The sequence below is a fragment of the Solanum pennellii genome, chromosome 11 (genome assembly GCF_001406875.1).
Source record: "Solanum pennellii chromosome 11, SPENNV200".
Classification (NCBI taxonomy): domain Eukaryota; kingdom Viridiplantae; phylum Streptophyta; class Magnoliopsida; order Solanales; family Solanaceae; genus Solanum; species Solanum pennellii.
Genome location: NC_028647.1, coordinates 60,154,509 through 60,172,399, shown reverse-complemented (window position 1 = coordinate 60,172,399; position 17,891 = coordinate 60,154,509). Strand labels below are relative to the sequence as shown.

The 17,891-nt window shown below is 38.4% G+C and overlaps 1 protein-coding gene across 1 annotated transcript; it reads right to left on the bottom strand.

Moving 5' to 3' along the window:
• Positions 1 to 181: 181 nt before the first annotated feature.
• LOC107004581 (DDT domain-containing protein PTM) lies at positions 182 to 17,840 on the bottom strand. The gene is made up of 9 exons (XM_015202824.2): positions 16,154 to 17,840; positions 15,445 to 16,053; positions 10,075 to 11,122; positions 5,654 to 5,936; positions 5,411 to 5,535; positions 4,643 to 5,103; positions 4,119 to 4,147; positions 2,429 to 3,058; positions 182 to 1,157 (listed from the first exon to the last, which is right to left on the bottom strand). Exons 1-9 carry the CDS (start codon positions 17,605 to 17,607, stop codon positions 619 to 621), a joined length of 5,178 nt encoding a protein of 1,725 aa, XP_015058310.1. The 5' UTR covers positions 17,608 to 17,840; the 3' UTR covers positions 182 to 618.
• Between the last annotated feature and the right edge of the window lie 51 nt (positions 17,841 to 17,891).

The following is a 17,891-nucleotide window of genomic DNA, read 5'->3' as shown; positions in this document are numbered from 1 at the left end:
CAACACCTAAACAACGCATCGCGTCTCATCAGCACATAGCTGGGATAGGTGGTGGCATTAAGATTTTAGAGACAGTTTTAGCTGCAGACAACTCCAAGGAAGGAGAAAGGTTTCTCTATCTGGAAAAACAGGAAACCTCTAATATTGCAAGTAAGAAAAACTCACCTCAAAATGGCAGCAATGACTCTAAAGAAGGAAGACTTCTTTGTATTTCAATGTCTTTACATCCCAAATGAATGCAAAGGGCTGTGTATACAAGTTAAACCTAAGTAAGCAAGCAAGGAAAGACGATCAATTCCAACAAAGATAAATATTCTATTCCTATAATTACGCTACGAAAAGGCAAAGTAAAGTTTTTCTAAATCAGGTTGATTAATTAACACAATCAACACTTGTCTAATTTCCCCCCCTCCAATTACACCTACAAATTGATCTGAAACTAAAATTTCCTCCGACAACAATTCAATTCCGTCAAAAATAGCTCTATCTACCACAGGTGGGAACGACCATTGCTTTACCATTCCTCCCTCTGTTGATCATTTGTTAATAAAGGTAATCCTGTTTCTGTCAAATCCATTCCAGACTTGGATAATGTACATCCTGTCACAATGATTGTATTTACTCCATGTCTTCCCTCGGATTCAACTCTATAGCGTCATCATTCAGCAAGGAGCTGTCATTAGATGTCAACAACTCATTCGACACTCTCTGATCCTCCTCCTTGATAGCATTGACATTGTCATTCAATAAGCCCGGTTCCTCTGGAAGTACAATGTCCATCTCGCTACAGCTATCAGTAGTTTTTCTCTGCTCTGAACTAATAATAGGCAAACTTCCATTCTCTGCATGGCATGAGTCAAGAGGAGTCCCTTGCGGACACTTTTCACCATTATCACCAGTAAAACAAGATCCTGATTCATCATTCAAATGAGATTTCTGTTCTAGTGGTCCCTTAGTTGAGAGAGATTCAATGTCAAATGTTTCATCTGCAGATTTACACTCTGTACTCTCCAACATAACCTGCTTACCCTTGCTATTGGTCGCATGCAAATGAGCACAAAAAGGAGGGGTCCTTCGCCGACATTCGTGGCACTTGAATCCAATTACCTTAGTAATTCTTTCAGCTGTAAGACCGAAAGCATCTCCATGGAACCAGTCTGCAGGATGGAGTAATCAGAAAGGAAAAAGGTAAGCTACAAGATATAGAGACAAGAAAAGAAGAAAACATGGAAAATATGTAAATGCACCCAATAACAGAATTCCGTAAGTGAAATGAAGATATATGAGTCTCCTGACAAAGAGACATACTTGAAAGGTTAAAATGTCTTTTTCAAGCAACTCATGAACACAAATTAAATAATGTAACACGTGTAAAAAGAAAGGGAGCTTAACCAAAAAGGGATTAAACAGAAACAACTATTGATAGCTTGTCTTGTGCTGTACTCCCTATAAAATCTCTCGTCACAACATAAGTTGCAAAGACTCTTCATTTTTGAAGCCTCAACCGCGTCGACACGAGACGGGTGCGGATGCAGGATACGTGTGAGATTTGGTCTACCCACATCAGATACTTTGACCAAAATTGATGGACAAATTTTGAGGAACATTGAGATTTTGATAAAGATAAAACAGAATTAAGACGTGAGAAAGGCAGACCTTAAATATTATAGTCCCTTCGTCTCGCTTTTTAGCTTTTCCTCTTGATCAATATTTATTGCTTCATGTTTCAAGCCAAATAGAGAGAAACTAAGAATTCAAGCGGTCTTGTTCTGACTTTTGGTAGGCAGTAGCAACGATGTAAGGAGAGTTGGTGGAAGGCCTTGAATGACTTTCTTTTTTGAGGGGAAGAACCAGAGAGCTTGAAAGAAGAAGTAGTGGGTCTTGGGAAAGACGACCTAGAAGATCTTTCAAAATTTGGAATATACTTTTTATAGCTCTATTTTATAATATTTGGATTGTTTAGCCGAATCCCAGCACCCCTGTCCATATCTGGATCCATACCCCGAATCTAAAAATTTAGTTTTTGCCGAATCCAACCCTTGGATTCACATGCCCGGATACCCTCCCCCGAGTCCAAACAACTTAGGTCACAACCACACTCCAGTTCAACTGTTTATAAAATAAGTAATAAGTTCAACTGTTCATAAAATAAGTATTCACATTATCCCTTATCAATTCTTGTTTAAAACTACAAACTGAGACAACAGGCTCAGAGGAGACCAGACCGAAGAGCAACAATGTTATACTAGATAACGTCACATCATTTGTTAAGCATGAAGTACAACAGAAATTACATGAATGCATTGCTGCAGGGAAACAATTCAAGATATAGGAGAGACAAAAACCAACTCAAGATATTTAGTACAGAGTTGCCAACAAGATAACCAAAGGGATTGCATACAGAAGCACTGAATAAAATTCTCCTTACCTCCACAAACTTCACATGCAATGTAATTTGAAGTAGGTGTATATTCTAGTTCACCACAAAGACTGCACTTTGGCTGATCAGCTGCGCCGCCCAATTCTCCAGAAAGAACAAGAAGCTTTTTACTCCTGAAGAGTGTCACTCTTTCATCTTTTGGCTTTTGTGAGAGCAATAGACCATTCAGCCAGTAAATCCGACATAACTGCATTCTCTTCCTCCGCCAAGCGACTTCTGCTGGTTTCTTTTTCTCTGATATGTCAACTTTTGCATGTTTCCTAGGCCTACCCCTCCCCCTTCCAGATTTTGTTTGTTTACCTTTCTTGCGTCCAATTTTTTTGTTTTGCACAACTACAAATTTAGCCCTCCTTGCAGAACGTCTGAGGGGTATAACCACAGGCTTCTTTTTGCTACTTGGCGACTGTGCTGGCTGTTTATTTTTGGTGCCTCCAGATATAACCTTTAAGCGCAGCGGCCTCAAGGCTTTTGATGCTTCCTCACTCTTCTGCATCTCTATCCTCCCCCTCTTCACATTCTTCCTCAAATTATTCACATCCATACACTTGTGACATGTATGTTTAAACTCAGCAGCAACAACTCCAGAGGACTTTCTAACATGTCGTTTATGGAAGAAACCTGAAGAAATGACGAATACCAAATCAGTTGCAAAAAATGTGGACAAAAAGCAAGGGGTGTATCATGTGTGGAAGCTCCGAAGTGGGGATGAAACTGCATAACAAAAACGATGGAAAGGATACAGAAAACTCAAGGCAGAAATAACTCTTACCATCAAACAAAAAAGTATTGACGCCTTGACACTAATTGAAGGGATGACTTTTTACCTAAATCAAACCAACAATGGAATTTTGTGTTCCTCCAACTTATTAGTATTGAATTATGTGACAATCTCATCTAGCACTTTAATAACTTCAACTATTAGAGGAATACCTTAACAGTGCCCATCATGTGTGGACTGAGATATCAGCTATCATGTGGATATTCAATTATAAATTTATTTTAGATGCCCCAATACCTATCGAATTATGTAATTTTCTCAACTAATAAAAGTTTTTTAGAGATGGAAAACTCTTAATTTATAGAGATGTACACATCAAACAAAGAAAAGACAGATAGGAACGAAACACAATTACAATGCTATGACATCAAGCAGTTCTGTCAAAACTAAGAGCAGAAACTAAAACAACATCATTCCAACTGGTGAACAACAGTCCTGAAATCTGACAGGTCATCGTCTTATGAAGCACCTGTTGTACCCTGTAGGGTTTCAGCTGTTCACATTGTCAGATTTGAATCATAGTCCCTAACACTTGAGATTTCGGGACTGCTGGGGAGTATGATTCAAAAATATGACAATGTGAAGATCAGAAACCTGCAGGGTATAAAGGTGCTACATAAGACGACCACCCAAAACCAATTCACTGGGCCTTGAAAAAAATCAACCATTTAAAAGCATATATTTATTCTTATTTTGATAGAGTATACCATTAAGATATCAATCGGGTTCCCAAGGATCAATTCTATCAGTATGTCATGTTACTCCCCCTATATTTAACATGACATTGAATGGCATTAATTACTTGAGGATTTTAACATATTTATAGAATGATCACTTGACAGTTCACAAGCAGGTAGAGCAGTAAGAAAGTTCTATTAGGAGAAACTTGTAAGTGCTCACCTTTGCAGTACTGACAGCTAACAGCTTCCCTGCAAATTATAAAAGAAAATTAATCTTACAAATATTTCAAAGGTAAAATATCGGAAGTCCAAAATACTTATCATTATTGACTATAGACAGAAGATAACACATAATTTACCTAGTTAGGCCTCATAACAGAACAAAGAGACCCAGCCAGAAACTGGCCAGTGACAACAAATAACATGCCCATGCACAGGATGCAATCAAAAAGAAATTCAGGAACTTCGGGAAGAATGAGAAGGAAAGAAGAGAAGTAACACAACAATTGTGTTGAAACTCGCAAGATTATTCAAAAGTCACTTCACCATACGTGTTCCTCATAACCAACTATTCTCTTTCCTTTTCAGCATAAAATCCCTATCTATATTTATACAAATAGCAAAAGCAGCGTTTTAATAACTCAGATAATGAAAGAAGTGTTAATTTATTTATAAAAGCTAAGATATTTTGTGCCTGCTATTAATTGACTGGAGCTTATTCACAAATATCAAGTAGAAGCATACCTAATTAGGACATCTTTGTTACAATGCCCACACTGATAATACTCTGATCTCTCTGCTTTAAGGAAAAGGTATGCAAACCCCTTTTCCTTGAGAGGCTTTTTCATTATTCTCTTGGTTTCACGATGTTTCCCGACAGTTATCTTGCTAGATTTGCGAGCAATTCTTTTCTCCTCAAATCCTTTCACAAGATGCAAGGGCATGTGAGCTTCTTCTAACCAATATCTCTTTCTTTCAGTTGACGCCTCTTCTGGTACGGTTCCACATCGAACAACAATGTCTGGCAAGAATCTTCTTTTACCAAAATCAAGAAGATACTTAACTACAGATCCTTCCGAGCTTTTCTTGCGTACAGTAGCTTTCTTGAATGATCTGACAGCTTTTTGAAATTCCTTGTCTATAATTGCAAGGATATTGGTGTTTCCAATATCATCCCATCTAATATGAGCATCAAGATCTCTAACCTGAAAAGTGAAGAGAAATGATGAACCAAGATCTCAATAAATAACTATAAACTCAGGCATGCATCTTAGTCAACAACAACAAAGACAACTAAGATCTCCTTTCAATACAAACCACAAGGAGAAGCGCTACTGTAATTAACGCTTTTAGTAGCAACCTATGTCCCATGGAATCAATTTGGATACTACCCACAGGGCCATATCTGTATCATCTGGACCCTGAAGTGCCACAATAAGATAGAAGATCCAGGAAGACCATTTCTCTCCGGTTAATGTTAGAAGACGAAACTGAATTGCATGGAAAGCATACCTGGAGAGCAAGTTGCTCCACGGTTCTTGAAGTTTCAACAGCAGCCCTCCAAGCTATGCACTTATTTCTCTTGGCAAAGTCTGAATTGTCCGGATATAACATGTCTGGTATCTTCTTACATCCACCTGCACATGACGATTCTAGGTAAATGACTTACCAAGAAAAGAAATCCAGCTAAATGAAGCTCAACTGTTCAGTTGACCAGAAACGGAAGCTGCATTTGAAAACAAAAAGAAGACGCACCTTGTCGGGCAGCTTTGCGCGCCAATGATTGGGGCAATAGCTTCCAGTTGAATAGTCGACGAGATAGCCTTCCCCCCCTCCACCAAAACAAGCTCAAACCACTTCCAGCATTTGAAGATGGATTCACCTCCGGCTCCAAATGCCTAGCCTTCTTTTTGCCAATTCCGTGTCTAACGCGTGATGAATTGATAATGATATGATGCCCAGAGCCCATTTTGGCTAAAGAATCCACATGCTTCAGCCAATCAGGGGTAAGTGCTAGAGGCCGCAAGTTCGACTCTAACTGGCATCAATCAAAAATACATACAGGTAACAAAAGGGTAAAGAAATCTATACAGATATGTAATTCATAACAACTACTACAATTGCTATTACATCTCAATTCAAAGCTAGTAAGGTTGGATATGTGAATCTTCACCATCCATTTAGACCCATTTTATTCCAACATTCAATAATTTGTGGTTCTCTGGCATTTCAAATTTCTTGCAATTTATATTGACGCACGCATCTCTAAATAGGCTAAAAAGATTCTTGAGAGAAATTGAACCTAGCATAAGCATGCGGTTATGACTTATGACTAAGCCTTCATCCCAACAAGAAGACTTTTGAGACCGCGTAAAGAGCTTCATCTTTATGTTGGTTCATGTTCACTATGTTCTTATACTAAGGTCGCATTTGTTTGTTAAGATTAAGACATCTGAATATAAATGATTAAGATGTTGACTTTAGATCTTAACACTAAATGAGAAGATTTGTTTGTTTTCAACATCTAAATGTGCAGAATCTATATATTTTAAACATAATACATGTACAATTCAAATAAAAAGTAGTAAGCTATTAGAAAAAATATAAATTTAATATGATAATATCATTATTTGATTAAAAAAACCATCTGTGTTGCTAGTGATGGTGGCGGTGGTGATGGTTGGTGCTAGTGGATAGTGAGTGGAGGTAGTTGGTGTTGTAGTTACTGGCACAATAGTGTCGGTTGATAGTGGTGTGGAATTGGTCGATGTTAGCAGTCGACGGCGGTGGTGGTGGTTGTGATGGTGTTGGTGGTAGTTGGTTGTGGTACTAGTTCTGACGGTGGAGGTGGTTGGTAGTAGGGATTGACCGCAATGGTAATCAATGATAGTGATGGCGGCGGTCGTAGTAAATGTGGTAGCGACTAACAGTAATGGTTGATAGTGGTGGTAGTTGTGATGTCAAAGGTGGTATGTGGTGGTGACGGCGGGTGGTTGTGGACGGTGGTGGTGAAAATTCTTCACATAAAAATATCCCTAAATAATATTAAGACTTCATTAAATATCTTACCTATTCAGACCAAATAAGTGCTTAAATATTGATGTAAACAAATGCACTTAATGACCTAATATTTGAACCATTCAGATCCAAACCTCCATAAGTGCAAACAAATGAGGCCTAAGCAAACTTCATACAAGGAAGGAATCCCAAATACTAGACTATATTTAACAAAGTCGTGTCACATTAATTGTATTGAGGATTGTATTGGCACTTTATTTTTCCCAATGATTGTACGGTGTGCCATAGAATCATACTAGGATGTCATAATTGTGATTCACAAGACCGTCTTCGAAAAGAAAAAAAATTATTTTGCAGTCCAAATACATCCAGTTAAGTAAAATCTGACCAAGTTTCTGTTATTACAGGCATGTGAAAACTCTAAAGACACAAAACAACTATGATAATGGCGCCTTGTAAAGAAGTTAAACATCCAAAACTGCATCTCATCAGTCACAACTTCAAAAAAAAATATACAATTGTGCTCGAGTTTAAGTATAGAATCTTCTTTATGATGTGTTGCTTCTTCACTTCCAAATTGCCAGTAGAATAGCTGCTCAAATTGTGTTCCATTAAGAGTAAGACGCCTTCATGAGTGTTCATCAAGATTAGATAAGTTTCTCTTACCTCGGAATGCGATGAAGAATTTAATAACATAAAACAAACTTTGTTTCCTAAAATTGCATCTGATCACTGTCCTGTCCTTTTAGAGTGTGGAGAATGGGCTTTTACTAAGTCCTATTTCAAGTTTGAGAATTGGTGGATGGAGGTAGAAGGATTTAAGGAGGGAGTGCAGGGGTGGTGGAAATCTTTTGAAATATCAGGAAGGGCTGATTTTATCTTGGCTGGCAAACTTAAGTTGTTGAAATCCAAGCTGAAGGTGTGGAACATTTCTTATGGAGGGAATTTGAAGAATAAGACTATTCTTCTAAATCAAATTAACAGTTTTGATGTTTTGCAGGAACTAAGACCACTAAATGAAATTGAGTTGCTGGAAAGGGCATCATTACATATGGAATTCCAGGATTTAGCAAAAAATGAAGAGATCTCCTGGAGGAAGAGGTCTAGAACTTTATGGTTGAAGCAAGGAGATAAAAACAATAAGTTCTTCCAGAAAATGGCAAATTCGCATAGAAGATTCATGCATATAGATAAGCTGGAGGTACAGGGGAACCTAATCACTGGTCCAGTAGGGATTACGAATGAGATCGTGTCCTTTTATCAAAATCTCATCTCAGAAACAGAAAGATCAAGGTGGCCCTAGAATTTCAAAAGAAAAAAGAACTCCTACAGTGTGAATTTGAAGAACAAGAGGTGGTGGAGAGTTCGAGACTTTGTGAAGCAGACAAGGCACCGAGCCCAGATGATTCTCTACGGGCTTCTTACATAAGAGCTGGAAGATTGTGAAAGAAGATGTCATGAATACCATCAGGAACTTTCATTGTAATGAGTACCTTAAGAAGAGTTTAAATGCTTCCTATATTGCTCTCATTAAAAAAGGTATTGCCAAGGAACTCAAGGACTTCAAACCTATTAGTTTATATTTAGTCTGCACAAGATTATTTCAAAACTATTGACAGAGAGATTGAAGAAGGTGGCACGGCATATAAGCTGGTAAATGGGCATCAGTTAGCTTTTTAAGAGGCAGACACACCATGAAATGCTTATTTAATTGCCAATGAATGTGTGGATACTAGAGTAAAGGGCAAGAATCTGGTATTCTTTGTAAGCTTGATATTAAGAAGGCCTATGATCATGTTAACTGGAGTTTCCTTCTCAATGTGCTTGAAGATATGGGTTTTGGCATGAAGTGCCAAGGTATTTTCTTCAGCAAAGTCTGCTTATCACGCATTATGTAATTTGGATCAGCAAATACCAGAGTACCCCTGGAGATACATTTGGAAAGTTAAGGTTCCTAGAAAAATTTTGCACTTATCCTAGTTAGTGGCAAGAGAGGCTTGCCTGACTCAAGAGAATATAAGGAGAAGGGGATTCCAATTATGCTCTAGATGTACTTTTTGTGGTTTAGAAACAGAATCCAATAGTCATCTGTTTCTTCATTGTTTTGTTACTGGTCTTCTGTAGCTTTTCTTAACATTGCGAGCCTACAGTGGTGTATGCCTTCCAACACTAGTGACCTGCTAAAAAAGTTGGAATTGCATCGGGAGTGTAGTCAGACAGAAGAAATGGTGGAGATAGATTCCTGCTTGTATATGATGTACAGTTTGGAAAGAGAGAAATTTAAGAATGTTTGAAGGAAGAAGTAGCTCTTTACAGAATTTTAAGATGAAGTGCTTTCATCTTTTTCATCTTTGGTGTAAAAAACATTTTGTAGAGGAGGCAGTATCCTTAGTAGATCTGATAGGTGCTCTGTAACTGTCAGGATTTCATAGTTGGATCTGCTGTCCTTGCTCTCTGTACTGATGGTTTTGGCACCATCTAGTGCCTTTTTCTTTAATTCTCAACCTCCTTTATACTGTTACTGGGCCTAAGTATGTGAAACATTAAGATCACATGGTACATGTAACTGGAAATAGCTTGTCAAGCTGACCTTTCCGCCCTCCAAAAGAACTAGGGACTGAGAAGGGATATAACTTCCTATTTAAGCTATCACAGTAACAGATAACTGCCTATAAGTATATTCTCCTCAATATGAAGCATTAAGAACAGTCAGGAAGATTAAGCTCCCATAAAGTAAGATGTTAGATGGATAAAGAGCAAATGAAACAAAGGTGCGCATCATTTACAAAATCAAAGTACAGGCATTTTGCAAATGAAACAAAGGCGCGTATCATTTTACAAAATCAAAGTAGAAGGCGTTTTGCAATTGAAAAATGGCAAAAAGAGCGGGATGATAATAGTGAGAATGATGTAGAGAACACTAAAATCTTTTTTATTTCACTTGTATTTTTGGTGTGAGGGGAGAACACCATGCCGAATGGTAGTAAGTTAAACTAGGTGGAAGACAATGGATGTGGAGACACATGCACCTCTTCTACATATATTCAACCACCCAGTCTGTGTTTATTAATGAAAATCTTTTTGACTTATCCCAAAAGGCAAAAATAATAAGAGAGGGTACCCCAAAAAGTAAAAAAGAGAGGGATGATCATACTTACTGTAAGCAAAAAAGCTCTCAGTGTATCTATATCATGTGCTTCAGTAACATCTTTGCGCCAATTTTGGGAGTGCTGTGGATTCAACCAAGGACCTGACAGAAGTCCATGAAGACGATCCTCAGTGCTCAATATGTAGCAAAGGACATTAACAAGATGGCTTTCCCTGTTCCTCCTGGAATGAACACCCAATGCATCACTAGAAAAACTTTCTGGAGCAGGTCCTGTGCTATTCTGGATGAACAAGCAGTCCTTCTCACACTCCGGAACTTTGCAAGAGATGCACCACCCACAATCTTCTTTCCTAGCATCAATCTTCATATTCTGAACATTGGGCCAGCAAAAATCAATAGATTTGCTAGATATGGCCTTCAGCTGCGCTGAGATTATTTCATCCACCGTTTTTTTAGCATCTTCACCAGTCTTACCAGGTGATTTCTTTGTTAACTCTTCAACAACTGATGATGCTATTCGAGCAAAGCTATAAAAGTTCACATAACTTTCTGCATACTGCTCTTCTGACATGATTTCTTTGTTGCTCGTTGTTGACAGCCCCAAGTCCACAGACTCATTGCCCTTTCTTTCCCTGAGAGGTCTTCTAGTCTCCTTAATTTTGGCGGTAAGATTAGAATCTTCAAAAGTTCCACCCTCCTTGTAATTTTGATTGTCTGCAACAACCTGAGATATTTCAGCTGATCCTTCCGACCCTGGCAGTATATTTCCCATTTTCATTGATGGGTCAACTGTCTCCGATTCATCATATCCCACATCATCAGAACATGATGAGAGCTTTTCCGCTTGCTTTCCTTCATTTACCTTCTCTTCATGTTGCGATAGAATTAATGACAGAAAATTTGAGGGCATAGTTTTCTGCTGGGTATCCGGATCACATTTTGCACCCGCAGCCATACTATTTGTATCCCAAAGCTTCATAATCGCACTTAACACAGTTCCATAAACCTTTTGTGATGACTTCATCATCCCAATAACCAGAGCCAAATCATTTCTGTGGTAATACTTAGGTGAGAACTCGTCTTCGCATGGATCTGACCTGCAAGAACAACAACACAAACTCAAGTCAGAGAGAATGATTAAGTACTATTTTACTCCAAGAAACTGAGAGAAAATGGTAAAGAGTGTTAATAACAACATACCCAGTGTAATCCCACAAGCGAGTCTGGGGAGGGTAGGATGTACACAAACCTTACCCTCACCTTTTCTAAGTAGAGACTGTCTGGAACAAAACATAACAAGAAAACACAAGTCTGTGTGCCAGATTAAAAACAACTATCATATTTTAGAAGTCGATACAGATGATGCAGTGTCCTAACATTAGGTAGAACTTACAAACTAAAATATGGGGAATCCCATATACAAAGAGTACTACCAAAAAGTAGTTATCATACCATGAAAGATGGTATTCAATAAATGTCCACCAATCTTCCATGTAAACATGAACGGATGAACCTAGTGGGTGCACCAAAAGAAGAAAACATACATGAGACTATTCCTCAATAGTACAAAAACAAAATCATTTTATATCCCATCAACAACTCTCTTATTCCTCTCCTTCCATATAACCATAAGAAGGCCGGAGGTGCAACATCTCACGCCCTCATCTTCTCTTCCTCCTACAGGTGGTAAAAACAACCCATTGTAAAGCAAGAGTCATGCATTAACCCTCCAAGTGACCAACAAATGAAATATATACCATTTGATCCCTCTATCAGCCAAAATATATTAATTGTGATAAAATGTCATCGGGGGATTTTACTTTTGTCATGAATCCATTGATTCAATATGACTTATTACTACTTTGTTCGCACATGGAGTGGTAGGGGGTGGGGGGAACTGGAAGTCCATTTTTATTTCACAAATAGCATGCTAGATTATATAGCATCCAATTGTGAAGACACCTAAGTCACTTTACACAAAAAATATATAAAAAAAAAAGGAGAACTTTTGACTCTCAATAGGTTCTCAATTCATTCAAAATTTATCCTATTTCTCTCCATCAAAACCAAAAATTGCAAAAGGTTAGGGTCTTCCATAACTTCTTGTTTCGAGCTTCCAACTTGCTTAGCCTCCAGCTTCACATCTTGCACCCAACTATGCTAGGTAGCACCCATTTAAATAGTCAACACTACAAACATTGATAAACACAATTGCCAAGAAAAATCATAGTGTAATAAGAGATGGCTCACATCCTCTCAATTTTATTTTGCTCAAACAACGCCAGTTAACAATGATGCATCTTATCCTCTCGAGTCGTAACATTTATTTTTGTCAAATGGATGGGTTTTATTAAATAGGCCCAACACCTCTCGGTCCGAGGGAGAATTGAACTCAAGGAATCAAGCCCAAGCCCGTACCCAACAATTGGTTTGTCCCTGGCTTCTAAACCAGCATTGTTTCTCCTCTTTATTTGCCTCAGCCACTTATGAGTTCTTTCCTCTCCTTGTTTCCCTAAAATCACTTACATGAATAGGATGAGTGTAGACTAGCTGGAACTAGCTCGGTCTTCTTTCCAGGTATACTTGCACTCCATAACAAAATTGTCATTGCCGACAACAAGGCTGAAATCTATGTCTCATCCTTAACTATGAGCTTCACTTGTGAAATACCACTTAAACTCACTATCCACAAAGACGTCAGAGTTTGACACTCTAAAGATAAAAGGCAAGCCCAATAAAGCTCACCTACAATACCATCTTTTCTTTGCACTGCAGTGCAACCAATGCCGATAACAAAAAAGATCCAAATCCTTAACTATGAGTCTCGCTTTTGACATATCAGTTAGACTCATCTGAACTGCACCTATCAAAAAGATCACAACTCACCACTTCAATTGCCTGGATGAGGTTGACAATGAATTGAGAACCTAACCAAGCTCACCAATGACAACCTGTTTCTTCTTTGTATGCCTATGCAACCAGTGCTACAGCCTACAAGTGTGGTCCAACAACGCAAGGACTCAACCATCTAGCCCTTCTGTCAATACTCATTCAACTTTTTCTTCTTCTTTTTGTTGACAATGGTAACTTTACTTCTATATATCCCACACAGGTATACTACAACCAAAGTGTAGTTCCCCTTCAAAATTATTACAACTTACTAGTGTTATCAAAGGCGCTTAAGCCCTGAAGCGAGGCTCAAAACATGTTGAGCGCTTTGCCTCGCTTTATGTGCGCTTCAGTGTCAACATCAAGGTTCTAAGGCAAACGTTTCCTTGCCAATCAGCCTCATATGAAGAAGTGACACTAAATAATTGATATTTCACTTTATCATAATTTTTTTTTCAATTTCTTTGGTCATATATTTGTGATTCATGTTTATAATTATTAGTCTTGGACTAAAAGATAGATTTGTATTCTTTTCTCCCTTTACGCCTTTTTTCATTAAAGCCCACGCTTTATTTGCGCTTTACGCTTAAAGCCCTCACGGACCTTAGAGCTTTTTTGCGCTTTTTGCCTTTGATAACACTGCAACTCACAAATTGTAGTTCAGTTTTGTGCCACACAAAAGGTTTAAAACATCACAAGCATCTTCTGCTTGAGCAATAGCTTTTGCTCACACCCAAAATAAAAAAGGCCTAAACAATTCATTTTAAGATTCTGAATGTTGTTTTGAGTCCCCTCAAAGCACCTCTTGTTCCTCTCAATCCAAATCGACCACCAAATGCATGATGGACAATCTTCCATCTTTCCCCCTTTTTGCTCACATTACCATCCATATTCCAGCATCTTAGAACGTCTGCAATGCTTCCAGGTTTCACCCAACTAATCACTTTCAGACTGATGAACATCCTCCAAAGCTGGTGTGTCCATTTGCAATGCAAAAAAAGATGGTTGATTGTCTCAGATTGTTTCCTACATAAAAAACACCCAGAGGATAGTTGGCGACCCCTTTTGTTCAGATCATCATGAGTTAACACTGCTTCTTTGGCCAAAAGCCAGATGAAACAGTTAACTTTATAGGGAATTTTTGGTTTCCATATCATCTTCCAAGGCCAATCTCTTTCCTTCACCACTCCTACATTTAGCTCCCTGTATGCAGATTTGATAGAAAAAATTCCCTTACTGTTTCTGTTCCATAGTCTGTCCACTTCTTCAGTCAGATTGTCGAATCTTGCAACTGAGAGTTATGGAATTCTGTTATTCTCCCAATCTCCCAATCATTCAGATATCTCTGATATAGCTTCTAGTTTGGAAAGAAATTTAAATATAATCAATGAACCTGCTAACCTAGAGACCTCGAGGCTAACCTAGCATTCTCACTCCATGATTCTTCTGATGGAAGCAACATGGCAATTGAAGAGGTCAACAAAGAAACATCAGCAATGATACTACTAACCTAGAGACCTTGAGGACAGCAATAACCTTTTGCCATCTAGCCATCCACAACTTGGCACTCAAAGAGACCAATAAAGCACATCTCCAGAAGCTGATTTCATCTTTTACCTTTCTCTCTTGATCATATAAAAACTCCATTAGCCAGCTTATATAACTTCATTCTCCTTTAAGCACTAATTGGTCATGCATCTAACTCCCTTGTAATTCTTCGCAGTCATTGATAAACTGAGACATGTCTATCATAGAGTTCTCTGTCATACACTAAGTTGCTTGGTGTATTCTAACTAATCTAGAAGGTCAGAGATGGGTTTGTCATTCACACTGATGAATCAAATACCTACCATCTGAGATTTGATCGAGTCAAGGTTGGGGAGAAGTGGGAGTTCCTCTCACTAAAAACTAGTGTTTTTTATGTAAGAGACATCCGCCATATTCATTCGTGATTCTATACTTCTATGAAGACATTCAAATTAGAAAAAGGTAATAGTACTCTACAACAACCTGTATCTGCACAACACTTTATTACTAAATGGAAGGAAAAGATTTATCGGTCATTGTTACTCATGTTTCAGCTTATTTAAAACAAAATGGTTATCTTTAATAATACGAAGAATAAAACACTCCAGCTTGAGAGGAAGATGAATATGATATTAAACATGTCATGACATCAGATGGATACCAAAATCACAACATTGATGGCAATCTACCACAATTTAGTCCTAAAGAATGATGGAGTTGGCTATATGGAATTCCTTGCAACTATTTGACCATTCGACCGCAAACATTCCAATTCTACTTTGATTATGAATTTTGCATTTTACACATCACAACATCAAGTGAAAATGTTAATGTCAATAGCAACCTAGACCATATAGGCATATACTGATACCTAATATCTGATACAAACTGTCCCAAACATTACAAAGAGTTGTGTCGAAAGATGAATGTTGAAACACAAACAGAATGATACTGAGAAGATATAATCACTTACTAACTTTAAGCCAAGGGTGATGGAACTTACACCAATAGGTAATCACAGCAACTATAGTATAGCCGGCCGTACAGATCAGTTGCCAATACCTCTGCCCCTCGAATTGATTTTGCCAAATTCAACCGCGGATTCTTTTTGTCAATCAGACATTCAGGGCAATACCAATCACCCTCAGGCAAGTGACTACTAGCAACACCAACGCACTTGGAATGGTATGCAGAAGGGCAGCCATCACAGCATATTAAGCTACCATCCATTTTGCAGAGGCAGCATTCGTCACTATTCCAGTCTGTTGACTCATCGACTGCTTCACTAAAGCATGAACCTACAGCAACAGACATGGAAGCCCTCCTCTTCTTGGAACTGTCAGACTTCGAATTCCGATCAAAATCCATATTCTCTGCTGCTACAATTCTTCTGTTAAGCTCTGATTGTATGGCCTCTACTTCAATCACGTCATCACAAAGACACCTAAGCATTTCAATCTTCAAAGAAGCTGGTTGCTTGTAGTAATCCCTCTCGAATAGTTTAAAATGACGGAGATCAAAACTTGGTTTCAGTTCAGATCCATGTAGTAGTAGATATTCAACCATAAAGATAGGCCATGTGATCAGGTCCAGCAAATCCCAGTTAAGAGACCTACTTCCACAATTTGTAAATGTACAGATAAATTTGAGTATCAAAGAAATTCAAGCAAAAACCAATGTATACACAACTTTATGAGAGTTAAAAACTTTACCTGAGACAACCAGATGCAGATTCAGAACTTTCATCTGAAAGAGATTTCAAATGCTTCCTCAGTATTTGCAATAGAGAGAAATGAATAGAGTCAAACAACAAAGTAGGAGCATTTGCCTTTATGCATGCTACAAAGTCTTCCAACTCAAAGGGGCTCAAGAATAATAAAGTACTAAACGATCTCAAAAATGAATAGACAGAGAAGACATCAAGCACAGGAAGAGCATCCAAATCTAAACTACTGGAAGAAGGAGGCAAATCCATCTTTGGAGGAATAGTATCAGATTTTTCAGACTCTTCACGACCTGATACAATAATTTTCTCCTCTGATACCACACTAAGTGCAGGAGACAACAGTGGGTCACTCGCTGCATCAGACACTACTGCACAAGAAACACGATCTTCAGCAGAACCGGATTCTATTTTCGCTCTGCGAGCACTTCTTCTCAACACTGTCTCTGTAACACCTTTGCCAGCATCCAAGAGCTTCCTCTTCTTCCTACCCCTTTTCCCCTTCGGCAAGCTCTCCAAAACACCATTTTGCACTTCCAACCCATCAGTACCCTTATCAGGTGTTGTCAACTGAACATCAACTTCCCGTAGAGTGCCATTTGCTGACTCATTCTCAGTCAAACATGTCTCCAAATTCATTGGGACCTTCTCTTCATCTCCGCCATCAATTCTCTCATTATCTCTACTACCCTCTTTCTCCTGGGTTCCTCCTTCTCCGGAACAGCAAGTCATTTCCTTTGACGTCTCATCACCACCACCAACATTTATGTTCTTACTTACATCATCTAGCCCTAAATTCAAGTCAAAACAGTTCTTTATCCCTACATCCTCCAAGACATGACCTACATCCCCATTTGCATCCACATTCAAATCAATCACATTGCTTCTATTCAAGCTTCCCTCCAAATTTTCCAACTTAACTTCATTTACACCCATATTCTGCTCAATGTTCAAATCCAATATCAACCCTTGACTCCTATTCAAATCAACTACCCCATCAACATCATCCTCGTTCAAATTAACTGTCACATCATAATTCAAATCCAAATTCAACCCATTACTTAAATTACCACCCCCTTTTCTCAAATTTAAGTTTAAATCACTAGAATTTTCATAATTCATTTCATCAGCAACATCATCATTACCTGAATGACTTTTCTCCTTATACTCCTGAACCTGCTGTTTAGCAAGACGTTGCCTTTTTTTGGGTTTTCGACCAACAGTAGAAGAAGGAACAGGCTCCTGCTGCTGCTGCTGATGCTCATGTGGATGTGATCCATTCAACAAACAATTGAGTTGGGACAAATCAAGAACCTCGGAATCACCGGAATCATAAACGATCTCAAAAAACCCAGTTTCAGAATTGTATGATTTGACAGTACCATTAAATGTTCCAACCCCTTGAACTTCTTTGCTGACTGTTCTTCCTACATAGTCCCCCATTTTCCCCCAAATTCTAGGGTTTTAGGTTAATTGTCCGCCAGAAGCGATCTTCTCTAGGACAAAACCCCAGCTTTTATTATAGTGAGAAGAGAGAAAAAGGGGACTCTGTTTCTCTCTCTATATATGTGGATTACGTATATATATATGTGTATATTTAGAGAGAGAAAATTGGTTGAACTGTGTTTCTTTCTCTAGAAAATGCAAAGAAGTTTGAATGTATTGGCATTTGGCAGCCTTCTCTCTCGCGCAGCACGTGAGTGACTGAGTAGCTGGGGTGGGTGGGT

Bases quoted from the DNA above. Each gene is read 5' to 3' on its own strand.
- LOC107004581 (XM_015202824.2), bottom strand. From the start codon at position 17,607: ATGGGGGACTATGTAGGAAGAACAGTCAGCAAAGAAGTTCAAGGGGTT. The intron at 5,536-5,653 runs GTGCGTCTTCTT...CGTCATGTGCAG, and splicing joins GCGCAAAGCTGCCCGACAAG to GTGGATGTAAGAAGATACCA. The intron at 5,104-5,410 runs GTATGCTTTCCA...TTCACTTTTCAG, and splicing joins TGGAGCAACTTGCTCTCCAG to GTTAGAGATCTTGATGCTCA.